This window comes from Macaca fascicularis, chromosome 2 (genome assembly GCF_037993035.2).
Source record: "Macaca fascicularis isolate 582-1 chromosome 2, T2T-MFA8v1.1".
Lineage (NCBI taxonomy): Eukaryota > Metazoa > Chordata > Mammalia > Primates > Cercopithecidae > Macaca > Macaca fascicularis.
In genome coordinates, this window is record NC_088376.1 from 149,984,771 (window position 1) to 150,011,932 (window position 27,162).

A 27,162-nucleotide genomic window follows, 5' to 3' on the forward strand; every position below is an offset into this window, starting at 1 on the left:
CCAAGTCCTCAATAGTTATTTTTTCTAATCCTCTCCCTCCACCCACCTTCCATCCTCAAGTAGGCCCCAGTATCTGTTATTTGCCTCTTTGTGTCATGAGTTCTCATCATTTAGCTTCCACTTATAAGTGAGATAAGTGAGAATGTAAGGTATTTGGTTTTCTGTTCCTGCGTTAGTTTACTAAAGAGCCTCCAGCTCCATCTATGTTCCTGCAAAAGACATGATCTCGTGCTTTTTTGTGGCTGCATAGTATTCCATGGTGTATATGTGCCACATTTTTTTTTTTTTTTTTTTGAGACAGAGTCTCGCTGTGTCGCCCAGGCTGGAGTGCAGTGGCGCAATCTTGACTTACTGCAACCTCCACCTTCCGGGTTCAAGCGATTCTCGTGCCTCAGCCTCCTGAGTAGCTGGGATTACAGGCATGCGCCTCCACAGCTGGCTAATTTTTGCATTTTTAGTAGAGACAGGGTTTCATCATGTTGGTCAGGCTGGTCTCGAACTCCTGACCTTGTGATCTGCCTGCCTTGGCCTCCCAAAGTGCTGGGATTACAGGTGTGAGCCACCACGCCCGGCCACATTTTCTTTATGCAATCTGTCACTGATGCACAGTTAGGCTGATTCCAACTCTTTGTTATTGTGAACAGAGCTGCAATGAACATTCACATGTGTCTTTATGGTAAAATGATTTATATTCCTTTGGGTATATACCCAGAAATGTGAAAAGATAAGCTACAAAATGGGAGAAAATATTTGCAAATCCTTCATCTGATGAGAGTCTAGTAGCCAGAATAAAGAATTGTTACAACTCAACAACAGAAAGACAAACAACTCAAAAATGGGCAAAGCAGGAGGTCAAGGCTGTGGTGAGCTATGATCGCACTGTGCACTCTAGCTTGGGTGACAGAGCAAGACTCTATCTCAAAAAAAAAAAAAAAAAAAAAAGTTTTTTTAAATGGGCAAAGGACTTAAACAGTCATTTTTCCAAATTAGATATACAAATAGCCAACAGGCACATGAAAAGATGCTCAACATCACTAATCATTAGGCAAATACAAATCAGAACGAGATACCACCTCACACTTACTAGGATGGCTGCTGTTTAAAAAACAAAATAACGAATGTTGGTGAGGATGTGGAGAAATTGGAACCCTTGTGTATGGGAATGTAAAATGGTCCAGTCTCTATGGAAAACAGGAGGGCAGTTAATCAAAAAATGTTTTAAAAATTTCCATATGATCCAGCAGCTCTGCTTCTGGGTGTATACCGAAAAGAATTGAAAGCAGGCTCTCAAAAAAAATATTTGCACACTCATGTTCATAGCAGCATTATTCACTTGGGTCTGTTGATCTGTCCATCCACAGATAAATGAACAGTGGCCTATACATACAATGGAATATTATTTCATCCTATAAATGAAGGAAATTCGGATACATGCTACAATATGGATGAACCTTGAGGACATTATAGTAAATGAAGTAAGTCAGTCACAAAAAGTCAAATGCTGTATGATTCCACATGTATGAAGTACCCGGAATAGTCACATTCCTAGACAGAGTGGAACGGTGGTTGCCAGGGGCTGGTAAATGGGGAAATGGGGAGTTCTGTGTTCAAGTGATGTAGAGTTTCAGTTTTACACAACGAAAAGAGTTATGGATGGGTGGTGGTGATGGCTGCCCATCACATGTATTTAATACTACTGAACTGTATGCTTAAAATGGTTAAGATGGTAAATTTCATGTTATGTGTATTTCATCACAATAAAAAACAATTTTTTAATCATTCATTCTTCCTCCGTGGATTTTGAATTTTGTCCCTATGATATATAAATTCCTGTATCTCATGTGTATACATGTTTCTGAGCTCCATTCTGTTTCATTTATTCTATCTCAGCATTTTTCAAACAATAAGGCACAATCCATTGGTGGTTCCTAAAATCAGCTGAAAAAGATTGGCCGGGGGCGGTGGCTCACACCTGTAATCCCAGCACTTTGGGAGGCCGAGGCGGGCGGATCACAAGGTCAGGAGATCGAGACCACGGTGAAATCCCGTCTCTACTAAAATTACAAAAAATTAGCCGGGCGTGGTAGCGGGCGCCTGTAGTCCCAGCTACTCAGGAGGCTGAGGCAGGAGAATGGCGGGAACCCGGGAGGCGGAGCTTGCAGTGAGCCGAGATTGCGTCACTGCACTCCAGCCTGGGCGACAGAGCGAGACTCTGCCTCAAAAAAAAAAAAAGAAAAAGAAAAAGAAAAAGATTATAACCACCATTATTGTTGTTATCTTCTAATGAAGTAGAATAGGATAGAAAATAGAATACTTCTAACATAGTAAAGTACTACCCCATGAAATTTGTGTGTGTGTGTGTGTGTGTGTGTGTAGAGTTGGCTGAGTTGTAAAATACATTTGTTACCATGGATTTGTCGCCCAAAGAAGTTTAAGAAATACTGCTGTAATTATCCCTATGTCAGTATTATCCCATTCCAACTACTTCATAGTAATAAAATTTATAAAGTGTTTTAAATGTCTGATATTAAAATAAGCAAGCAACTGCCTTCCCTCCCCGCCTCTTTTCTTTCAAAAATTTTCAGGTAAACTTCAGAATCAGCTTATCAATTAAAAATAATACTTTTGATATTCCAATTAGGATATATTCAATGTATAGATTAATTTGAATGTAACTGACATCTTTGACTGAATTTTCCTATGTAGAAATGCCTATATTTCTATTTCAGTAGTTTTATGATTTATTCACAAAGGTCTTAACATGTTTTTTTGTTTTGTTTTGTTTTGTTTTTTAAGAGATATGGCTCTTGCTATGTTACCCAGGCTGGTGTCAAACTCCTGGCTTTAAGCAATCTTCCCACCTCAGCCTCCCACAGTGCTGGGATTACAGGTGTGAGGCACTGTATCCAGCCCTGAGACTTCTGAGATAATTTCTAACTGGTTATTTCAAGTGAACAGAGATAATATTGATTTTTACATATCACTCTTACAACCAGCTGCCTTACTTAAGTCTCTAATTAGTCCTAGGAGGTTTTCCCCCATTTATTGTTACGATTTTCTGGTAGACTATTATGACACCTGAAAATTATAGTTTTTCCTATATCTTTTCAGTTTTTATATATCCCTTTTTTAAGAAAAATCACTAGCTAGAACGTCAAGTTCAATGCTACTTGAGTTGTGTCTTGCTCCTAACTTAATTTGTTCCACCATTAAACATATTCATTGTAAGTTTCTATCAGATATATTTTATCAATTAAAGACAGTTTCTTTTGATTTACATCTTACTAAGAGTTTTTATCATAAATAGGTGCTGAATTTCATGAAATACTTTTTTAGACTTCTGTCATAAATATATGAACTTTTCCTTTAATCTATTAAAGTAATATAATTTATTACACTACAAAAGTTACTATTATTGAAACATCCTTGCATTATTCTGATGCAAATAGCTTACTTGCACATGGGATGTTACTCTTTCAATATAACTGCTAGCCTGAAATTTTATTTAACTTTGTACTCTCATATCTATGTACTTGATTTTATATACATACGCTTTGTGTTTTATTTAGCTTTAGTATCATGTTATATTAGCCTCACAGAAAGAATTAGAAAGTGTGCTATACTATAAAATAGTCTTATAGGGAAATCTGTTTCTTTAAGATTTGGTAAAATTCACCTATAAAACCATATGGGCCTCACATCTCTGACTACTTGTTAAATTTTTACCATTATTGACCAATTTAGGTTTTCAACCTCTTTCTGATTCAAACAATCTATTTCATCTATATTTTCATTTTTTGGTCACGTGTGCATATATTTGTATAATATTCTCATCTATATACACAGTAATGTCCCTTTTCTTGTTTCTAATGTTCTGTAATTACACACTTTCTTCTTTTTCTTAATGAATTCACCAAAGGTTTAATTTATTGTTCTATTTTAGAAAACAGTTTTTGGTTGTCAGTTTTTGGTTATATTTTTTAGGTTTATTGGTTTATCTTCATTTATAAAGATAAAAGTAGACTGGGCATGGTGGCTTATGCCTGTAATCCCAGCACTTTGGGAGGCCGAGGTGGGTGGATCACCTGAGGTCAGGAGTTCGAGACCACCCTGGTCAACATGGTGAAACCCCCGTCTCTACAAAAATACAAAAATTAGCTGGGCATGATGGTGGGTGCCTGTAATCCCAGCTACTCAGGAGGCTACGGCAGGAGAATTGCTTAAACCCGGGAGGCGGAGCTTGCAGCGAGCTGAGATTCGGCCACTGCACTCCAGCCTGGGCGACAGAGCTTGACTCCGTCTCAAAAAAAAAAAGACTCTGGGGTTGATCTCCATGCCTCTTCCTTTCCTTGTCCTACTTCCCATCTCTGACCTTTTGATCGTTCTGCAGTGTTTTGCTATCTATCTTCCATATTGCTAATTTTGTCTTTAATTCTATTTGCTTCTCAAGCCAACCTAGTTAACCTTTTAAGTTCGATCATCACATTTTTAATATCCATGAACTTTGTTGTTCTAAATGATCTTTTTTCACAGCAGGCTACTTAGATTTATTATACAGTAGCTCAAATCTCCTTGAAGATACTGACTAACATGTTTTTAGCTTCTGCTATGCTCCCCAAAGTCTGCTTACTCTGGGCCTTTTCTTTCATACTATTTATTCTCCTCAAATGTCTGGTGATCCTTTGATGTGCATTCACACTTTGGAATAAAAGACTGGGCCAATCAACAAGAGAAACCGCCGCATGCTTCCTGTCTGGTATTAACGCTGTCCTGGGGAAGGCCAGCTATCTGCAGGCTCTGTGTAAGATGACAGAAAGTGTCCAATGATGGGCTTTGCTTTAAGGTAGACAAGTAGACAAGCAGGGAGGCAGAGTGGGGGACAAACACCAAATCTCCCAGTCTCTCCTCCAGTGGTGAAGGACATTCACAGACACTGCCTGCTAGAGAGCCCACACTTCCTTCCCAGGACCCTTGTTATTGCGGGAGCCCACAGGGATCTGACGCTCTGCTCGGCTTCTTTCTCACGCCCCAACACCCACTCAAGGATCCCTCCCCAGACACAGTTCTCAGTTTTTAGCCAGAGACCGTTGTATAAATGTAATGCTTTGATTTCCTAAATATTACTCTAGGACCCGTTCCTATTGGTGGTTGTTAGTCACTGTAAACTCAGCTCTTAATTCCCCCCTTTTCTTCTGCACCTGTGTTTTGAGTTATAATTGTTTTGTTTTTGTTTTCCTTTTGTCAATATAATACCATCTGTTTTCAGTCTTCCAGGAATTCTTCATAACTTTTAGTTTACTAGAGGTAGGCATCCTTTCAAATTTTCTAATACTGTTACAGATGTTTTAAAATATTCACCTTTTGTTATTAAAAAATATTTTTGGCAAGAGGGAAGCTGGATGCATGTGTTCAGTCTGCCATTTTACTCTAAAAATCCAGACTGTCCTCCTGAATGCCTAAATATTTTTTTCTAATTTAAAATGCTTTATTCAAAGCACCCTAAACTAGTAATTTGCTAGGGAACTGAAAAATATTCCTCTTCACTCTGCTTGCTAGTGAACAGAACAGACTTTTGGCCTCTTGAATTCATTTTAAAAGTAACCGCAGTCTAGTTAAACAAGGTAAGGTCCACAAAAGAAAAGACATTTAAGCAACATTTTCCAAAGAGAGAAAAAAACCACATATATGTAAGGTTTGACGAGACAGGCAGTCCTAGAAGAATAAATGATACTTCACCAGATTTCAAATGTAAAGATTTATTTATTTACAAGGAATCAAAAGTTTGATCCAATAAAAAGGCAGTTACAATAAATCTAAAGCCACTAAGGATGTAAGTCTGATTTTTCAAGCTTGATTTGATTTCTATAAAAGTATAAACCCCAAATATATTGCTTCTACACGTTATATGCACATCAGATGCCAAGTCAACAACTATTTCATAAATGTATAACATCAATCTTCAAGAAAGCAAAAAAATACAAAGAAAAGATGGGGACTTTGTCTTTTAAAAACAGAAAATCTGAATGGGAAAAAACTACACACATATCCAAATTAATTTCCACACAGAGATAATGACAGATGTAAAAGATGGTGTCATGTTACATCCTACCTTTTCGGCTCTTACAGAATTGCTACAGTAATTCACAAGTATGGTGAGGGAGGGAGAGTAGCTGAAAGAGGTTTTTTTTTTTTTTTTAAATCTACTGTTATTTTTGGTTTTACTAATGGAAGTATTGAGACTAGAACAAAAAGCACATACTAGATAGATACTTACCTGACCAATCCTGGCAAGAGGACTATCGTCTCACTCACAAGGAATTTTAAAAATCTGGAAGTCTTACAGAAAAATCCAGGTTTCCAGTTTGTCTTGAGTAACCAGAAAAGTTGACAAATCCAGCCCCACATTCCTACGGGAAATCATAAGCTGGAGCCAGTGGTGTGCTGGTAAATGTTAACAACTGGTTCTCTATAGAAGAAAAACAAAAGCAAAAGCCCCTGACCTGTATAGCATTTGCCATGGTGTAAATATTCCCATCACGGCTGATTTCAAGCTCCCAAGGTGATGCCTGGAAATGACAGGCACAATCAGCTCATGGACAACAGTGGCTGGAGCTGAGTGGTGGCTGCCCCTTGGACAGGAGTTACGGGCCTTCAGTCCTCACTGCTCCCTACAGTCTTACAGTGGCTGCTCCCTGCCCTGGCACCAGCCTGCCCCACCCCTTTCTCTCTCTTCACCCCCAAGAACTCCTGAGCCAGATCCAAGCTGGTGGTAGGCCTGGACACAATGTCCTCCTAATTCTCATCAGATCACATGGAAAAATCATTGCTTAGGTACCACATTTTAGGAGGGACACTGCCAAGCCTGAATAGGTGAAGACAGCAATGAGCTCAGAAGACATCCCCGACACAGGATGGTTGACAGCACTGGAGATGTTCACACCAGGTACTGACTGGGGCAGTGACTCTCAAGATGCAGAGAGAAGAGATGATGGGGAGGGAGAAGTGCGTCAAATGAAAAAAAAAAAAAAAAAAAAAGAACCACTTCATCCAAAAATTCTTGACTCTGATATGTTAAATTGAATTGCAAATGACATTAACCATCCATAACACTTTTATGTGCACTGAAGGAAAATATGGATCTCTAAGGATTGTGGAACATTGTTTAAAGGAAACAGTCACCCTCCTCGAGTGTCTAAAGAGCTATTCAGTGGAAGAATCTATTTTCAGCATCCATTATGCTAATTAACAAGGCATGTTATTTTCACCAGTGGATATCCAATTTCTAACATTTATTATGCTAATTTGATCTGATATAAAACCATAAAAATAGCACAGACACTGGTAGTAGCTGTCTCTGGAGGGCAGCCCTTCTGATGAAAGGCCAGATGTCTAGCCCTGGATACCCCCATCTAGAGAATGGCTTAAATAAGCACCTAACACTAACCCACCTGATGTTTTATGAAGCTTTTTGAATTAGAATAGACTACTGGGAGATGATATTTTTTGATGTCATTGTTCACAAATGGGAAGTAACTGAAAGCGCCAACCTTTAGAAAGGACAGTGATATCAGTGCTTATTTTAAAACCAAGGGGAGCTTAGGAACATGGTCCAGTCAGAGGAGGAGTGCTCCCCTGTGGTGCCTGAAACACTCCACTATCCACAGCTGCCAGCACTCACCTGGAACTACTGTTCTGATGACCCCAGCAGCAATGCACAATTCAGTGCCCCAGCACCAAAGGAGGAAAGAAGACAGAGGTTTGTTTGGGTTGGTTGTTTTTTTTTTGGGGGGGGGGATGTTTATATTACTTTAATCTTGCATTAGTCATCCAGCTTCTCCTAATTTTTCTTCTCTTAACTTTTCCTCTGATACCTCCCCTACCCAGTCTACTGCAAAGGCTCTTGCTCTAAGAAGTAATGAAAATAGGCCAGGCGCAGGGTCTCACACCTGTAATCCAAGCACTTTGAGAGGCTGAGGCAGCGGATCACTTGAGCACAGGAGCTCAAGACCAACCCGGGAGACATGGCAAGACTGTCTCCACCAAAAATACAAAAAATTAGCTGGATGTGGTGGTGTGCACCTGTGGTTCCAGCTACTCAAGAGGCTGAGGTGGGAGGATCACTTGAGCCCTGGGAGGCGGAGCTTGCAGTGAGCCAAGACTGTGCCACTGCACTCCAGCCTGGGCAACACAGCGAGACCCTGTCTCAAAAACAAAAAAAAAAGTAAATGAAAATGTTTTGTAAACTACAAAGTATTATCAAATAGAAATAGTATTCCTTGGAATTTGTGTATTATTAATAGTAACAGTGATCATTAAAATGAGTCATTTCTGCTAGTGTTTAATAAATTAATTCCTTAGAGGTAAGTCTCCCTCCAGGGGCTACTTCATTACCAATAAATGTTTACTAAATGCCCACCATCTGCACCAAATGGTAGATGCTTGGAATACAAAAGCAGAAGGGAGCAGGATTCTCGCCTTCAACAGGCAAGGATCTCCTATAGACTCACAGCATCTTAGGCCATCCTTCAAGTCTGGCCACCCTCCCTATGACAATCCCTTCTATGTTGCCTCTGAACAAGGGGTTACCTTGTTTCTAATTAAACGCTTTGGCAAAGTGGGCTCTCGTTACCTGGTAAAGCAGCCCTTTTCACCTGATATGTTCAGTTAGCTGAGGTACTTACTGGGAAAGAAAACTCCATACATATGAAGGGGAGTCCTGTGGCAGTGCGCACCTGAGCCATCACACACACAAGATGGCAGAGCCATGAACGGGGGACGAAGGACAGTCCCCGAGCACATGCCACCACACGTCCTGAACGTACGGCTGGTTATAGCTAGTTAATATTTTGGAAATGCTATTTTATTGGCTAGGAAGCCTTTTCCAAATGAAAATCTCTTTACTGATAGATTAGCGAAGGTAGTATAGAGGAGTTTTATTTTGTTTTTTTTTTTAATCAGCAGAAAAGTCTTTCCCGTCCCCTGGGCAGACAGATAGCAGAGAATTATGGGCTTAGGTTTCACAGCCAGGCTGCTTCCGTTCAATTCTCAACACTGCCACGACCAGCTAAGTGTACTTGGGCAAACTACAGAAGCCCTATAAACCTCGGTTTCCTTATCTATAAAATGGGACTAATTATAGCACCTACTTAATAGGGGTGTTCTGAGAGCTGAATGAGATGATACTATAATCCTTAAACTGAGGTCCCCAGACAAACGCTAAGGAGTTCATGAGAAATTTTTACTTTCATTATTTCATGGAGAATCTTTTTTAAAATTTGACATAAGCATCCTCTGAATCAGATGGCTAGCTATTATGTCACCAAGTATTGCTATATAATTTCAGTGACTATGTTTGTATTTTTCCAGTCTAATGAAAAAAGAGGTCAGGTGCGGCAGCTCACGCCTGTAATCCCAGCACTTTGGGAGGCCAAGGCGGGTGGATCACTTGAGGTTAGGAGTTCAAGACCACCCTGGCCAACATGGTGAAACCCTGTCTTTATTAAAAAATACAAAAATTAGCTGAGCATGGCGGCCAGTACCCATAATCCCAGCTACTGGGGAGGCTGAGTCAGGAGAATTGCTTGAATCTGTAAGGCAGAGGTTGCAGTAAGCCAAGATTGTGCCACTGTACTCCAGCCTGGGCAACAGTGAGACACTGTCTCAAAATAAAAGAAAGAAAAAAGGACAGAGACAAACCCAATATGAAACTGAGGCATCTGCACTAAGAAATAGTCAAATTATGTCACCACAATCTGTATGATGAAAAATTTTACAAGAGTTTGCAGGATGAAAGTGGAGGGGAAATTGCATTAAAGGGCAAGTGGCATGACAGGTAGGCTAACATTACAGAATCAAATCCGGCAGGCTGGCAGCAGATGCCACAGTCGTGGAACAGAGGCTTGGTTGTAGCAGATCTTCATCTACTGTGTCATGGCTAGCTTTTATTGGCTATATTTAATCTACAAATGTGTACTGTAGTTATGAAGTTGTAAAGAAACTACCAGCATAAGGGCCAGGTCCATTTTTGTGCTTTATATATTCAAGTAACATAATAAAGATAATCATATTGTACTTATGTAAGGGAATGTTCTCATTCTTTTTTTTTTTGAAATGGAATCTCACTCTGTTGCCTAGGCTGGAGTGCAGTGGTGCAATCTCGGCGCACTGCAACCTCTGCCTCCCAGGTTCAAGCAATTCCCTGCTTCAGCCTCCCGAGTAGCTGGGATTACAGGCACCAGCCACCACGGCCAGCTAATTTTTGTATTTTTAGTAGAGACAGTGTTTCACCATCTTGGCCAGGCTGGTCTCAAACTCCTGACCTCGTGATCCACCCACCAAGGCCTCCCGGAGTGCTGGGATTACAGGTGTGAGCCACCATACCCGGCCCAGGAATGTTCTCATTCTTAAGAAATGCACACTGAATTCTTTAGGAGTAAGGAGGAATGATACTGCCCACTTACTCTCATATATCTCAGGAAAAATAATATGCAAACATATATACATACCTGTGTGTGTGTATATATATATGTATACATATAACACATGTACAAAAAGACAGAGAGAACATGTGCATGAAGGAAATAGGGGGAGATACAAACAACTGGTGAATCTGGTTAAAGGACATGTGGTAGCCAAAGAACTACAGCTTCTCATAACTAGAGGGACTGTACTTAAATATTCAGATCCAGAGTTCCCCTAGGAGTATCATTAGACTAGTGACTCGTGTGGGGAAAGGGACCTGGTATCAGATGCACCTGAGAAGGCTTTGTCAGAATGCCTGCAAGTACCCCATCTCCTCTCTGAGGATTGCAGATAGCAGCAAGCCACTCTTTTTTTTTTTTTTTTTTTTTTTTGAGACGGAGTCTCGCTCTGTCACCCAGGCTGGAGTGCAGTGGCCGGATCTCAGCTCACTGCAAGCTCCGCCTCCTGGGTTTACGCCATTCTCCGGCCTCAGCCTCCCGAGTAGCTGGGATTACAGGCACCCGCCACCTCGCTCGGCTAGTTTTTTGTATTTCTTAATAGAGACGGGGTTTCACCGTGTTAGCCAGGATGGTCTCGATCTCCTGACCTCGTGATCCGCCCGTCTCGGCCTCCCAAAGTGCTGGGATTACAGGCTTGAGCCACCACGCCCGGCCAGCAAGCCACTCTTATGGATGAAAATGCATGGCACAACCCTCTGGTATTTTAGGATATTAAAGTAAAACTCACTGATGCAGTGATCAGATAAGCCTCCAAATTATCAGAAATGATCACCGAAGAAGTCCTTAATGAACACTACAGAAGAGTTGGCACAAAAAGGAAACAAAGGCCATGTTATACTGAGCATTATTTTTAGACCTAACTTTTCTAAAGTGCAACTTTACAAAACCAGGAGTCCTCGAAATACACAGAGACACAGACAGACATAGACAACAAAACAACAACTGCACTTCCCGTCTGGGCTTTCCTGAAGAAATTCTCCCAGAGTTGCACACACAGTTGCTACAAAGCAAGAATACAGTGCTCTTTCCCTCACGAAGGGAAAACCAGACTTAACACCAAGACTCCAAGGGGAATGGGCAGGAATGACATCAGTATGTTGTTCTCTTTCCAGGGCACCAGAGGACTTGGCACTCTGATCACAAGCAAACACAACCACTCCATTAGAGGCAGTTCCTCCCTATTCTAAGCCTATATTATTCCCGGGTTTTCGAGTCAGTACTCTAGAAAATGGTCACTCCCTTTGGTGAAACCTATTTGTCTCCCTCCTGTGCTCTGGGACATGCCTGCCCCTTTGCTGTACCATGCGTCAATCAAGTCTGCCTTGGAGATGCTGATCTACTCCAGCATGTCTGAATATTACCGGCTCCTTTTATTTTCATGGCCCATGTAGCAGTCAGATCATCCCAGTACATACAACAGAGAAGCCAGGAGTAAGTTTATCCCATGAAGGAGATGTAAACCAAATCATGTTTTTTCAAACTCTGGGTTCCCATGCATTAGTGGATCCTAAAATCAATGTAAGGAGCCATGACTCAACTTCTATTTAAATAGAGTGCAGACCAGAAAAGACACATCAAACTGCACTGTGCAAAGTAAGGGTAACTGTTGTCTCCTCTTTTTATTTTTTTAAACATATTTTAGAGACAGGGTCTCACTCTGTGGCCTAGGCTGGAGTGCAGTGGCACCATCATAGCTCACTGTAGGCTAGTGCTCCCAGGCTCAGGTGATCCTCCCACCTCAGCCTCCCGAGTAGCTGGGACCCCGCCGGGTATGTGCCACCCACGCCCGCCTAATTTTTAAATTTTTTTATAGAGATGGGGGTCTCATTTTGTTGCCTGTGCTGGTCACAAAACTCCTGGGCTCAAGTGACCCTCCCACCTTGGTCTCCCAAAGTGCTGGGATTAGAGGTGTAAGCCACCACGTGAGCCAGTACTGTCTCTTAAAACTTCTGGATTGGTCATCTCAGTATACGTATATGAAGATCGCAATATGAAATGGCTTTTTTGAGACAGGGTCTTGCTCTGTGGCCCAGGCCTGAGGGTAGTGGCGCAATCATAGCTCACTGCAGCCTTCAACTCCTGGGCTCAAGCCATCCTCTTGCCTCAGCCTCTGGAGTAGATGGGACTACAGGCACACACCACCACACCCAGCTAATTTTTTTTTTTTTTTCTTTTTGGAGAGATGAGGTCTTCCTGTTTTTCCCAGGCTAGTCTCAAACTCCTGGGCTCAAGCAATCCTCCCTCCTCAGCCTGCCAAAGTGCTGGCATTACAGGCATGAGCCACCATGCTCAGCCTAAAATGCTTTTTCACTGTGTGCCACAGTCAACAATATTCAAAAGCCACAGTATTAGATGCTGAGAGAAAAGGAGAGAGAGACAGAAAAATCAGGAGTGGGCCCAGCTGAACTAGTCACAGGAGCAAATCCCATAAGAGGTTCACCTGGTTGATGCACAAGCTGACCAGAAGTCATCATGATCTTGAGGAAAGAAATCAATCAGAGAAAACAGTATATAAGTGCAACTAAACATTACATTATCATTAATCTGATCTGGTTTGCTTTCCTTTTTTAAGGCAAATATCGACTACAACCTAGAAATATCAACATATTCCATATAAGGGGGCCATGTGTCCCCATAATAATAAAAGCTTGGGCTCTTAGGAATGCTTACTTGAAAGGATTATGGTAATCAATGTTTCATCAATTAGTCAACCTTCAATAATCATCTCCAAACAAGGAATTAGTGAATTTCTTGGGGCAGATGCAAATGCAACCCCTGCAAAATCTGCTGTCCTTGCCACATCACTCATACCAGCTCCGTCCAGCCTTTCTGATCATCTGCATATTCATTCAAAAGCACTATCTTCTCCACCAAAACCCTCAAAGTTTTAATTTAAAATTATTTTAATCTAAGTGAGGAAGTCAGCGGATGCAATTAGATCTTAAAATTAGAAGATATGGTAACCAAACATAACGATTTTGTAAACACTGCAATAAAATGGAATATCGTGTTAAAGACATGCCAAGGTGTTGTTTTATACATTAGCACCAAGCACCTTGCCCTCCCATTTTCATCAATTTACCCTAGTAAGAAACAGCTGGAGGCTGGCACAGTGGCTCACACCTGTAATCCTAGCACTTTGGGAGGTCAAGGCGGGTGGATTGCCTGAGCTCAGGAGTTCAAGACCAGCTTGGGCAACATGGTAAAACCCCGCCTCTACAAAAACACAAAAAATTAGCTGGGCATGGTGACATATGCCTGTAGTCCCAGTTGTTCAGCAAGCTGAGGCACAAGAATCATTTGAACCCGGGAGACAGTGAGCCGTGATCACACCACTGCATTCCAGCCTGGGCGACAGAGTGAAACTCTGTCCCCAAAAAAAAACCAGCTGGAAAAAAGTTGGGACTTCCCAGCACCAGTATCACCAACCACTGAAAGGAGAGGTTCCTCAAGCACAAGGAAGAACACCAATCTCAAGTTGTATTTCCATTCAGTACCTTCCAGGGTTACCCTAGACACTGATTACATCAATGTCTCATGAGCAGTGGAAAGATTATTTTAAGTAAATTTATCCCTTCTAGGCCATCCAGATAAGTGACTATTGTGTTACTACAAAACCACCATTTTACTATTTATTTTAGCTCTACAGTATACTATTGAGATATTTCTTTTATTCTCCACTAGTAGACACACTGAAGCCTTAATACTATCGATATTACAGACTCAAGTCATAATAGGTACTGTTCCCTTCAAAATGCTGAAACAATAACATCCTCAAAAATGCCCAAGTTTTCAGTTCTCCAGGAGCAAAGGAAAAGAGAATCATTTAGGTCACCTTGATGAGTTGGGAAACTGATCTCAAGTAGTAGAACATTTTTCTGTTTGTAATAAGAGGCCCAAATCAGATTATATTCACAAGGCTTTTTTAAAGTGTTGAGGAGAATGTTAACCTCCCCTAAAGTCTGAGAGCAATTTACAACAAAAGCTAAAATAGAATTAATGTAGGGCAGAGAAAGCTGAGTCAGGCTGAACCAGCCCAAATAAGTCTAAGAAATCAACTGAAAGACACTGAAACCTAATGTTCAACTTTGTCTACAAATTTTTTGACTTTTCACACACTTACATAATAACACATAATTAATGAATTAGGTAAGAAAATACAACGCCTGGTTTTCGAGCTCTGCATACTTGAGAGTGGTACACAGAACACAACAGTAAGAAAAGTCTCCCAAAAATGTTAATAATAATTAAAGACAGCTTTGAACTGTTTTCCACTTACTCAAATGTAAAAAATGACCCTAAGAAGCTGAAACCATGACACAAGGGATTCTAGAATTATGCCAGCCCATCCCTAAAGCAGCTGGAGTCATTAGAGTCAAAAGAATGTTCGGCTAGGCATGGTAGCTCACACCTGTAATCACAGCAGTTTGGGAGGCCAAGGCTGGTGGACTGCTGGAGGCCAGGAGTTTGAGACCAGCCTGGGCAACATGATGAAACCCCATCTCTACAAAAAAAAAAAAAAAAAAAAGAAAAAGAAAAATTAGCCAGGTGTGGTGGTACACGCCTGCAATCTCAGCTACTCAGGAGGCTAAGGCAGGAAGATTACTTGAGCCTGGAAGGCAGAGGTTGCAATGAGCTGAGATCACACTAATGCACTCCAGCCTAGGTGACAGAGCAAGTCCCATCTCAAAAAAAAATTTTTTAAAAAGGAGAATGAGACTATTCTCTGATTTGTTAGAGCCTTACATGGGAATTTATCCTCATTCTTCAAAAACACCAATGGGCTGTTAAGAGTTCCTTTCTCCCTTAGCAGTATCATTTTGTTTCTCCAAAAACAGCTCTCCCAAACCATAGGTTCCAAAGGGAGTCTTGTATCTACATTACTAACTGTGCTTGTCCCCGCTTCTATACATTTTACAGCCACAAGAGTCTGCACACAAACGTATTCATGAGTCCTATGAAGGCAGGGACTGCCCCTTCTTTATCTTTATCTGCCCCTCATATGTAAGGGTTCAATCATCACTCACTAAATTGAAAACTAGATAGGCCTCCAACTGGAACAGAATGATCAAAAGAGAAGAGAAGAAAGTCTTTACTCTCCCCACTCAAAGACACAAAGGGTTACCCTGAGGTCATTATTTCTATTTTTCATTGTATAAACAGTATTTTGTTTTATTGATCCTAACTAAAGTTGGGCATTGTAAAAGAGAGAAATTCAAACTACTACCTTATATAAAAACTTCTAAACTAACTATATTGGTATTCAACAAAGTTTGCAAATAGCTATTCAAGTCAGCCACTTCTCCAGGGTCCTCACTGCTCCCTACAGTCTTACAGTGACTGCTCCCTGCCCTGGCAACAGCCCACCCCACCCCTTTTTCTCCCTTCACCCCCAAGAACTCCTGAGCCAGAACCAAGCTGGTGGTAGGCCTGGACACAATGTCCTCCGAATCCTCATCAGATCACATAGAAAAATCATTGCTTAGGTACCACAGTTTAGGAGGGGCACTGCCAAGCCTGGGTAGGTGAAGACAGCAATGAGCTCAGAAGACATCCCCGACACAGGATGGTTGACAGCGCTGGAGATAGGTGCTATCCAATTGTAGAAAATCACAATGTATTGCAATCTTAGAGGAATAAAGGAGTTTTGTTGTTGTTTAGATAAAAAGCCCTCAGCCTGAGCTGCGTCTCCCAAGCTCCAATTCCTCAGATTCCCACTTAACATCCTTCAACTTCAACTTCTTTAGTAAGGGATAATTATACCTCACCATCAGGTGGTTATATCCTCACAACAATCAAAAGCTAAGTAAGTGTGAATTATACAAGAGGTTGAAAAAACCTTACTAGCTACCTCACCCAGTCACTGGTAGAATGATGATCTTGTAGGGGTGGTGGTGGGAGGGTAGGAAGACACAGACGCATGGTGATAAGGTTTGGATATTTGTCTCCTCCAGATCTCATGTTAGAATGTGATCCTCAATGTTGGAAGCAAGGCCTAGTGGGAGGTGTTTGGGTCATGTGGGGTGAATCCCTCATGAATGGCACAGTGATGAGTGAGTTCTCACTTTATTAGTTCACTCAAGAGCTGGTTGTTTAACAGAGCCTGGCACCTCTTCCTCTTTCTTGCCCCTCCTCTCACATACGACATGCCTGCTCTCCGTCTCCTTCTGCCAGGAGTAAAGCTCTCTGAGGCCACCCCAGAAGCTAAGCAGACACTGGTGCCATGCTTGGACAGCCTACAGCACCATGAGCCAATTAAACTTCTTTTCTTAATAAATCACCCAGTTCAGGTATTCCTTTACAGCAATGTCAATGGACTAACACACGTGTTAATACAGAAGACTGGGAGAAGCACTATCAGAAGCCAACAATGTGCCAGGAGAGAGGGCATGGCAGCCCCAACCAGGAGTCAAAAGCTAATTAGTAAGCTCAGTACACACCACAGCCCATTAATCCTCATGAACACTTTGTAAGTAGGTATTGTTGCTCCATGTTACCAATGAGAAAACTAAGGCTTAGAAAAATAAAAGTCTAGGCTGGGCGCGGTGGCTCAAGCCTGTAATCCCAGCACTTTGGGAGGCCGAGGCGGGCGGATCACGAGGTCAGGAGATCGAGACCATCCTGGCTAACACAATGAAACCCCGTCTCCACTAAAAATACAAAAAAATTAGCCGGGCGTGGTGGCGGCGCCTGTAGTCCCAGCTACTCGGGAGGCTGAGGCAGGAGAATGGCGGGAACCCGGGAGGCGGAGCTTGCAGTGAGCCGAGATCGCGCCACTGCACTCCAGCCTGGGGGACAGAGCGAAACTCCGCCTCAAAAAAAAAAAAAAAAAAAAAAAAAAAAAAGAAAAATAAAAGTCTAACAGCCAGTAGAGAGGCAGAACTCAGATTTTAAGGACATGCACTTGCTGTCTGCCAATCCATGAAGGACTAAACTGGAAGGAGCTCATCTTCAAGAACTTATAATGTACAAAACCTCAACCTAAATTTTTCGTTGTTATTAATATTTTAGTACTTAGAAAAAGAACTGTTCCTACATGAAACAGTAATTCTTACAATACTGTTTAGCAAGTAACCGTAACTTTGAACATTTAAAAATAAATATATTGTTGGATGAGCAGGAAAATCACTTTAAAATGTTGTAGAATAATCTTCCAATATTGTTCCTTTCACCCATCCCTCAAACTACACTAATGAACATTTTTTTCTCCCAGTATTTGCTCTTTCTCAGCAATGCAAACATAATTTGCATGACTGTTTTCCATTATGACACATACTGTACAATTCCAATGACATAAATGACATTCGATGATTTTTTCCATCTCTAGCTCTCTACTAGTCAATTAGTCTATCAACTAACACATATTTATCTCAGCATCTGAGACACATAACGGGTATCTTCATTCCAGATCACTGACAGTCACCTGAGAAGGAAAGAATGACCTACAGTTAACAGTTCAAACTCTAGCATACAAAGTTAAAATACCAATTAAGGCCAGGCGTGGTGGCTCACGTCTGTAATCCTAGCACTTTGGGAGGCTGAGGTGGATGGATCATTTGAGGTCAGGAGTTCGAGACCAGCCTGGCCAACATGGTGAAACCCCGTCTCTACTAAAAACACAAAAAAATTAGCTGGGCATGGTGGCAGGCACCTGTAATCCCAGCTACTTGGGAGGCTGAGGCAGGAGAATCACTTGAACCTGAGAGATGGAGGTTGCAGTGAGCTGAGACTGCAACACTGCAATCCAGTGTGGGTGACAGAGTAAGACTCCATCTCAAATAAATAAATTAAAAAAAACAAAATACCAGTTAAATACCAGTACCCATACTTGAGTCCAGGAGTTTGACACCAGCCTGAACAACACAGCATGATCCCATCTAAAAAAAAAAAAAAAAAAACAGTATCCATAGTTAAATGCCAGTGAAAAGACTTACATGTTTTTGAAAATACAAATGAGGATGTGAAGCTGTTATCTCTAAGGAAAACCACCAAAATTAATAGCAAATAGCCAGAAAACCATGTAGAGAAGCACGTAATTTTGTTATGGAGCAGGAGACAAGGGATCAATAAAGCACTTAAGCTATTTTATAATAGACTCCTCACTTACGTTTTTCGTCATCAGCATGCACCAGAGATGCTGCCCTGGACAAAACATCCAATGGCGTCTCCATTCCTGGTTGGAGCCTAGAAGGAAAAAATAAAAGAGGAAAAAATAATTTAAACAGAATTCAAAAGACTCTTAGAATCCTAGTCATTAACAGAATGAGTCCTCAACCAAATGCAAATCATTCTTCTAAGGATGAAATTCTTCCCACATGAAGAAACAGGATGGGCTTGGTTCAGGGAGAGAGAAAAGGGTTAAATTCCATTTAGTCTACTAAGCTAAACTTTGCCAACTCCAGGAAGCAGCTGATGTCGCAACTAAAAGAAGGGATATTGTGAATATTCATGCCCATGTTATTTGGTGCTTATGTTTATGTGTATGCATAACATGCCTGTATAGACATGCCCAACAAAAGAAAGGTTTTCAGAACAAAGGCTGCTCTATGAACACAGCATCACTACCAGTGAGGTGGTGATGCAGCTCAACAGAGGTGCAGCTTAACACACACCACATACTCATGGAAAGCTGTGTGAGAATCCCACTGGTAGGTTAAACAATATTTTAAGTCCAATAAGAATCTTTATGTTAAAATGTCACGTTTTGTATAATAGTACACAATCACCACCTATCATCAATTTATCTAGCATCATGTTTTTTAATAAGACTGGATTTTTATTGTTTCCTTAAATTACAGCATACTATAAAAGTTAAAACAGCAAAAGATTTAAAGTTGGAGGAAAGCCCTGGAAAACCAGAATGCTTTTGCCCAGTTTCCCTTTTCTGGGTTATTTAAACACACACACACGGTTACTGGCACATACACCCTACTAGCTCACCAACTGAGAAAAACAACTCCTTAACTGTACCACTTTACAGACACTTGGAATTTATTCAGCATTCTTCAACACTTATGGAGTACCTACTACGTATGCACCGGTCACAACATGTGGCAGACCAGCTTTTCTTTGTAATATTCATTCCTCAGGCCTCCAAAGAAACATTGATTCGCCATGCAAGGTAGCTCACGCCTGTAATCCCAGCACTTTGGAAGGCCAAGGCGGGCGGATCACTTGAGGTCAGGAGTTCAAGAGTAGCCTGGCAAACACGGTGAAACCCCATCTCTATTAAAATTACAAAAAATTAGGCTGGGCGCGGTGGCTCACGTCTGTAATCCCAGCACTTTGGGAGGCCGAGATGGGAGGGTCACCTGAGGTCAGGAGTTCGAGACCAGCCTGAACAACATGGAGAAACCCCATCTCTACTAAAAATACAAAAAAAATTAGCCGGGCATGGTGGCCCATGCTTGTAATCCCAGCTAATCCGGAGGCTGAGGCAGGAAAACCCAGGAGGCAGAGGCTGCGGTGAGCCGAGATTGAACCATTGCACTCCAGCCTGGGCAACAAAAGTGAAACTCTGTCTAAAAAAAAAAAAAAAAAAGGAAAGGAAAAAAAGAAACATCGATCCCTGATCATGCAATATGACTTCATTAATTAAACATTAAATATCTAGGAGAAGCTCCAGGCAGGAAAAATAAGCAGGAGCTTCCAATCTGCATGGGAGACAGGCCACCAAGACATCTAGCTTACGGCAGCATTCTTCCAAAGCATTCTGCACTGGGTGTTCATATTCTGTGAGAAAAAAAGTTTTTCTATGGTAAATAAGGTTGAGGAAGCCTGGAGTAAACCCAGCTAAGCGGCGTGTTTTCCTCCCCGTGCCTTTAATCTCCCGTTGTGGGGACAGATAGCCCTGCCTGCGCACGCGAAACCTCGTAGACATCATGAGCCATTTTTAACCTGAAACGCATCTCAGGGAAACCTGGGGAAATATTGGGTTAGGGCAAAATGTGCCAAGCGTCAAAACAGTGCTAGAAACAAAGTCCTACAGAAATACAGATGAATTCTGAAAGGCTTTGTGAAGAAAACAGAACTTGAGCGGGGCCTTTGAAGAACGAATAGGAAAGTTCCTCCCCCAGAAGGGAAGAACAGAAGCAGAATCGGTTTAACAACATGCTGCCCAAATCGCCTACAAGAGTGAAACGGGGAGAGAAAGTAAGCGACAAGGATGGGAATTTAGACTGAGACCACATCGTGGAAGGACTGAGGGCTTTGACGGGACCCGGGCTTGACATGCACGAAGAAGCCACTGAAAACTCCGTCTGAGCAGAAAAGCGGCTTAGCCGTCCATGCGTTCTGGGCAAGTTATCCTGGCGGCACCACATGGAACGGAGTAGAGCTCGGGAAGCTGAGCACAGGGCGGACAACGGGAAAGCCAAAGCCGTGGACTGGCACGCAGAGGGCAGCGAGGGGCACGGGCACGGGAGCCGCGGGGACGCAGGAAAACGGAGAGGCGGAGCTCACTGAGCTTGGCAGGCAGAGAGGGGAGGGGAGGGCCATGGAAGACTAAGAGTGGCGGGGAGGCAACGACCTCCTAAACCATGCAACACGTCTTCTTTTTCAGAGAAGGGAGAATGGGTAAAAGCAGAGGTCTAAGAGGGAAAACCTAATAGTGCTCACATTCCTGATCTTTGTAGAAGAGAAAAGACCATCTCCTGAGAGGAAGGATTTGTGAACTTGTTCAACAATGGAGAAAACCAACAAGGGTCTGGAATTGACAGAAAAAATTTTGCTGAACTCCCAAGAACTAGGTAATATTCTCTTCACCCAAGCCCGTTTCCTATTCAGGAAAGATCTGGGTTTAAAATCTTGTGATTTGGTCGAGACCATCCTGGCTAACACGGTGAAACCATGTCTCTACTAAAAATACAAAAAATTAGCCAGGCGTGGTGGCAGATGCCTGTAGTCCCAGCTATTGGGGAGGCTGAGGCAGGAGAATGGCGTGAACCCGGGAGACGGAGCTGGCAGCGAGCGGAAACCACGCCACTGCACTCCAGCATGGGTGACAGAGCTAGACTCCGTCTCAAAAAACAAAAAAAAGGGTCTTGTGATTAGGGGTAGTAACTGATGATAAGCATCCTACTCTGCAATAATACAGCATTTAGACTTATAATTCTCTAAATTAATTTTACCCCATTAAGTTAAAGGACAATGCTTTCAAAATTCTAGACCTAAATAGATTAATACACATCTTAGGTTATATAAAGTATGCACAGAAACAAAATATCAAAGCATAAAAGCATCAAATGACATAAGGTAGACCCAGAATTCTAGCACAGTGGGAAGATTAGACATTTAGGTTTATACAGATGCTATGAAATCCTAAACCTCCTAAACCCCCAAGCAAATTACATTCGAAGTAAGTGGATAAGACAATGGGTGTTAAACGTTCATCCACAAGGCACCTGCCATCTGCTGCAACCTCATTAATGAAATCAACCAATGTTTATTATATAATTATTCTAAGCTCAGCAAAGTGCCCAGGAAAGGTTAAGGAGAAACAGAAGATAGATCTTGGCTTTCAAGGAGTCATGCTCTTGTTCAGAAACTAAAGTTTATAGCATAGGATAATGACAGGCAAAATTAAAAAGAGGATAATCAAAGACTAAATATGATTTAAAACTAAAATGGGTATTGTGTGATAAAAAGAGATGTATTTGCCTTGTACACATCTATTTTTTGTTTGGGGGTGGTTTGTGGATATGTGTGTGTTTCAAAAAGCCACTTGGAGAGTTTCCTTCCCCGGTTGCCCGCAGTCACTCTCCTCTCTGGCCTCCCTTACCTTCTAGGATCACACTGTGTTTCGGTATACTTCCTGGGTACAAGGACCCTGTCTTATCCCCAGTGCAGTCATTCTGAGTCAACACTCTGAGGAAAGGCACAAGGGCAGGAATGAGCACCTGGGACAGGTGGCCAGACCTGCCTGGTTAGAAGTGAAAATCCACGTTAAGAAGCAGCAGAAGCTAAATTCAGGTGAGCCTGATGCGGGTGGCCTTAGGAAAGAGCTGACAGCTGGCCTTCAGGTTTATACTTAATGTCATAGGTAACAGGCAGTTGTCATCATCTGTCCCTGAGCTGGCCCGTGACATGATGTTCACACTATTTTAGTTTAGAAGTTCCATGAGTCTAGGCACGTGGCTCACGCCTATAGTCCCAGCACTTTAGGAGGCTGAAGCAGAAGAATTGCTTGAGCTCAGCAGTTGGAGAACAGCCTGGGCAACATAGTGAGACCCTATTTCTACAAAAAAATTTAAAAAATAAAAAATGAGCTGGAAGTGGTGGCATGGGCCTATGGTCCCAGTTACTCAGGGAGCTGAGGTGGGAGGATCACTTGAGCATGGAGGGTTGAGGCTGCAGTGAGCCATAACTGCACCACTGCACTCCAGCCTGGGCAACAGAGCCAGATCCTGCCTCAAAAAAAAAAAAGAAGAAGAAGAAGAAGAAGAAAAAGAAGTTCTGTGTAGAATGGTTTGACTGGAGAGGGTGACTCCAGAAGTTACTGGGGGTGGATCAGTTTAGTGAGGCTTCTGTAGGAAGCAGGTGTGAGATAAGGACAATACAGATGGGAAATGAGGGACGGAGACCAAGCGTTATCTAGCCACAGAAGAACAAAGCAAAGGTGGAAGATAACAGTTATTAAAAAAAAAAAAAAAAAAAAAAAAGTCTTCCAGGCAGGTGTGGTAGCTCAGCCCCGTAATCCCAGTGCTGTAAGAGGCCAAGGCAGGAGGGTCGCCTGGGCCCAGGAGTTCCAGACCAGCCTGAGCAACAGAGAAATTTAGAAATTTAATCATTTCTACAAAAGATTAAAAAATTAGCCGAGCACAGGGACGTACGTACACCTATAGTCCCAGCTACTCAGGAGGCTGAGGTGGGAGGCTGCCTTGAAGCCAGGAGGTCGACGCTGCAGTGAGCTATGATCACACCACTGCACTCCAGCCTGAGTGACAGGGTGAGACCCCATTTCTAAAAAAACAAACAAAAAGTCTTCTGAATTTTATGTCTTATATACATCCTATCCACAGCACTACATAAACCCAGTAAAACATATTGATAATGTGGGAGGAAAAACCATGGCTACAGTATTAGCTGGAGGATCACACCACATTGAGAGGCAGATCAGCATCATGATTATTTCAGCATCAAATTAGCATCAGGATTAATATGAATCCAGGTAAACCACTTCCAATCTATGTGACCCTGGGAAATGACAAACTCTGTGTGTCTATTTCCTCATCTGGAAAATGGGAATATTAATATTACCTCCCTCATACGGTTTTCTGAGAAGTGAATGGGCCTTAATATAGGTATTAATTATTTGCCAAAACATATGCAAATATATTAAATAAATCGCAAATGACAGTAAATGTACTGAAAATGACAGGGCACAGTCCACTACTTTAGCTAGCGTGATCTGGAAAGATTTCGCTGAAGAGATGAAAGGAAGTTGAGACCTAAAGAATGAGAGGAATTAGCCTCAGAAAGAGCAGGGAGGGTGGGGGAAGGTGGGAGACAACAGCACGTGCTGAGACCAAGACACAAAAGCTGGGCAGGTGATGTGGGGAGCAGCCAGGGTGGCTGCCCTGAAGTCAGCAAAAGGGAGACCTGAGGTGGGCAACATGGGGCCAGGTCACGTGTGCTTGGAGGGCCTGCAATGCTGAGATTTTATTTTAAGTCTGTGAGAAGTCCTGGAATAGCCCAAAAAGCTTTAAGCAGGGGGGTGACAAGTTTATTTTATTTCCTTTATGAACCATAAATTATATTCTACCTTGCACAAAAAAAATTATGCTGCATCTGAAAAACAAATCTAGGTCTATCCCAATAATGTCTTATTTCTGTGGCAGTTTTTGCATTAGGATATAGTGATAACCAAAAATAATCCATTGAGGACCAGGCATGGTGGCTCACACTTGTAATCCCAGCACTTTGGGAGGCCAGGGCAGGCGGATCACTTGAGGTTGGGGGTTTGAGACCAGCCTCAACAACATGGTGAAACCCAGTCTCTACTAAAAATACAAAAATTAGCCAGGTATGGTGGTGATGGCACCTGTAATCCCAGCTACTCAGGAGGCTGAGGCAGGAGAACTGCTTGAACCTGGGAGGTGGAGGTTGCAGTGAGCCAAGATTGGGATAGCACACTCCAGCCTGGGCAACAGAGTGAGATTCCATCTCAGAAAAAAAAGTAATCATCATCCATTGAAATGCTGACACCTGGAACATAACACCATTTAAGTGAGAGGAGTGTGGCTCTAGAAAAAGATACAGAGGGCCAGGTGCAGTGGCTCATGCCTGTAATCCCAGCACTTTGGGAGGCCAAGGCGGGCAGATCACAAGGTCAGGAATTCAAGACCAGCCTGGCCAACCTAGTGAAACCCCATCTCTTCTAAAAATACAAGAAATTAGCCAAGCATGGTGTTGGGTACCTGTAATCCCAGCTACTCAGGAGGCTGAGGCAGAAGAACGCTTGAACCTGAGAGGCGGAGGGCGCAGTGAGCTGAGATCGCACCACTGCACTCTAGCCCGGGCAACAGTGCGAGACTCTGTCTTTCGAAAAAAAAAAAAAACAGATACAAAGTACACTGTGTGCTCCACTGCACTGCAAACCAGTTTCTGGTCTATCCATTCACCTTTTTCATGGTTGTCAAATGTGAACATAATTCATCATGAATAGACATATATTTTGTTATGGATTTTGTTTTTCAGGTAATGGTCACATATTTTCTCTGCCAGTCCACATGCCTTTCCTCACACTCCCTTAGCCTCAATTAATATGTTCTTCCAAATAGCTAAAGGTTGAGAATTAGGGAAGAAGAGGTATCAATTTTAAAGCTACAAACACTTGGGGGCATTCAGTGCTAATGGCAAGCTCAGCTATAAATCTGACAGCCATTTTTTGGCCTTCCACAAAGAACTGTCCCTTTTTAGTCAACAAGGGGACACGAGTACCTATCTTGGTATGTTAGTCCGTTTTGTGTCACTATAAAGTAATACCTGAAGCTGGGTAATTTATAAGAAAAGTTAACTGGCTAACAGTAGACTGTATAAGCATGGTGCCAGCATCTGCTCAGTTACTGGTGAGACCTCAGGAAGCTTCCAATCATAATGGAAGGCAAAGCAGAAGCCAGCACATCACATGGCGAGGGCAGAAGCAAGAGAGGAAAGAAGGTGCCACATTCTTTTAAACAACCAGATCTCCCACGAACTACCAGAGAACTCAGCCATCACCAAGGGGATGGCACTAAACCATTCATTAGGGATCACTCCCATGATCCAACCTCTCCCGCCAGGACCCACCTCCAACACTGAGGATCACATTTCCATGTAACATTTGGAGGGGACAAACATCCAAATCAGATCACTTGGGAACAGCACTGTGGGGTATATTAGATTATATTGCTTTTCAAGCAAGGGAACACAACTCCTAAGATATGTTATGGAAGTTTTCCAAGAAGATTTGCACAATAAAAGCTACAGCACCAGGCATGTTCACTCCATGTCTGTCCCATGGCAGTGGCTAGATATGATATACTTTAGGTAAGAGTATGAGAACATGGAGCAACTACCTTTTCTAGATGTGGAGGCCAGGGGGGTGAGCATGGGAGGAATCACATTCAAATTGTCCAGTGTTCCTGCCACACACAGTAAAGGGTCAAAAGTCAGAAACAGACAGATATCACTATCCTGAAACACCTGATGGCCTCTCCAACTTCCAGATGCACACAATAAAATACCCTAATTTTTGTTGGCCCTGTTACATCATGAGCCCAAACTCTGGCCTCCCCAGGACCACTCCCTGAGCTAAAACCAGCTTGGTCTCAGCTAATAATATACAATGGTAGGACAAACCCAAAAGTATGAACTATCACACCATGGCATGGGGTGTACTTCTTGGCCATCAAGAATTTAGAGATGTGGCTGGGCGCCATGGCTCACGCCTATAATCCCAGTACTTTGGGAGGCCGAGGCAGGCAGATCACTTGAGGTCAGGAGTTCAAAACCAGCCTGGCCAACGTGGTAAAACCCCGTCTCCACTAAAAATACAAAAATTAGCTGGGTGTGGTGGTGAGCACCTGTAATCCCAGCTACTCAGGAGGCTGAGGCAGGAGAATCACTTAAATCCGGGAAGTGGAAGTTGCAGTAAGCTGAGATCGCACCATTGTACTCAGCCTGAGCAACAGAGTGAGACTCCATCTCAAAAAAAAAAAAAGAATTTAGAGGTGGCCGGGCACAGTGGTTCATGCCTGTAATTCCAGCACTTTGGGAGGCTGAGGTGGGCAGATTACCTGAGCCCAGGAGTTTGAGACCAGCCTGGGCAACATGGCAAAACCTCGTCCCAATAAAAAATACAAAAATTGGCCGGGCGTGGTGACTCACGCCTGTAATCCCAACATTTTGGGAGGCTGAGGCGGGCAGATCACAAGGTCAGGAGATGAAGACCATCCTGGCTAACATAGTGAAATCTCATCTCGAGTTACAGTACAAAAAATTAGCCGGTCCTGGTGGCAGGCGCCTGTAGTCCCAGCTACTCGGGAGGCTGAGGCAGGAGAATCACATGAACCCGGGAGGCAGAGCTTGCAGTGAGCCGAGATCGCACCACTGCACCCCAGCGTGGGTGACAGAGCAAGACTCTGTATCCAAAAAAAAAAATAGACCAGGCGCGTTGGCTCACGCCTGTAATCCAAACACT

General features: G+C 42.5%; 1 protein-coding gene across 2 annotated transcripts in view; it reads right to left on the minus strand.

Annotated features, from left to right (window-relative positions):
- Positions 1-27,162, minus strand: part of VGLL4 (vestigial like family member 4) — a 163,443-nt gene that overhangs the window by 127,531 nt on the left and 8,750 nt on the right. For both annotated transcript variants that reach the window (XM_005547831.4, XM_005547832.4), the window contains exon 2: positions 18,589-18,665. In XM_005547831.4, the coding sequence (XP_005547888.1) occupies positions 18,589-18,652 (64 nt within the window). In that variant the 5' untranslated portion in view covers positions 18,653-18,665. The remainder of the gene's footprint in view (positions 1-18,588; positions 18,666-27,162) is intronic.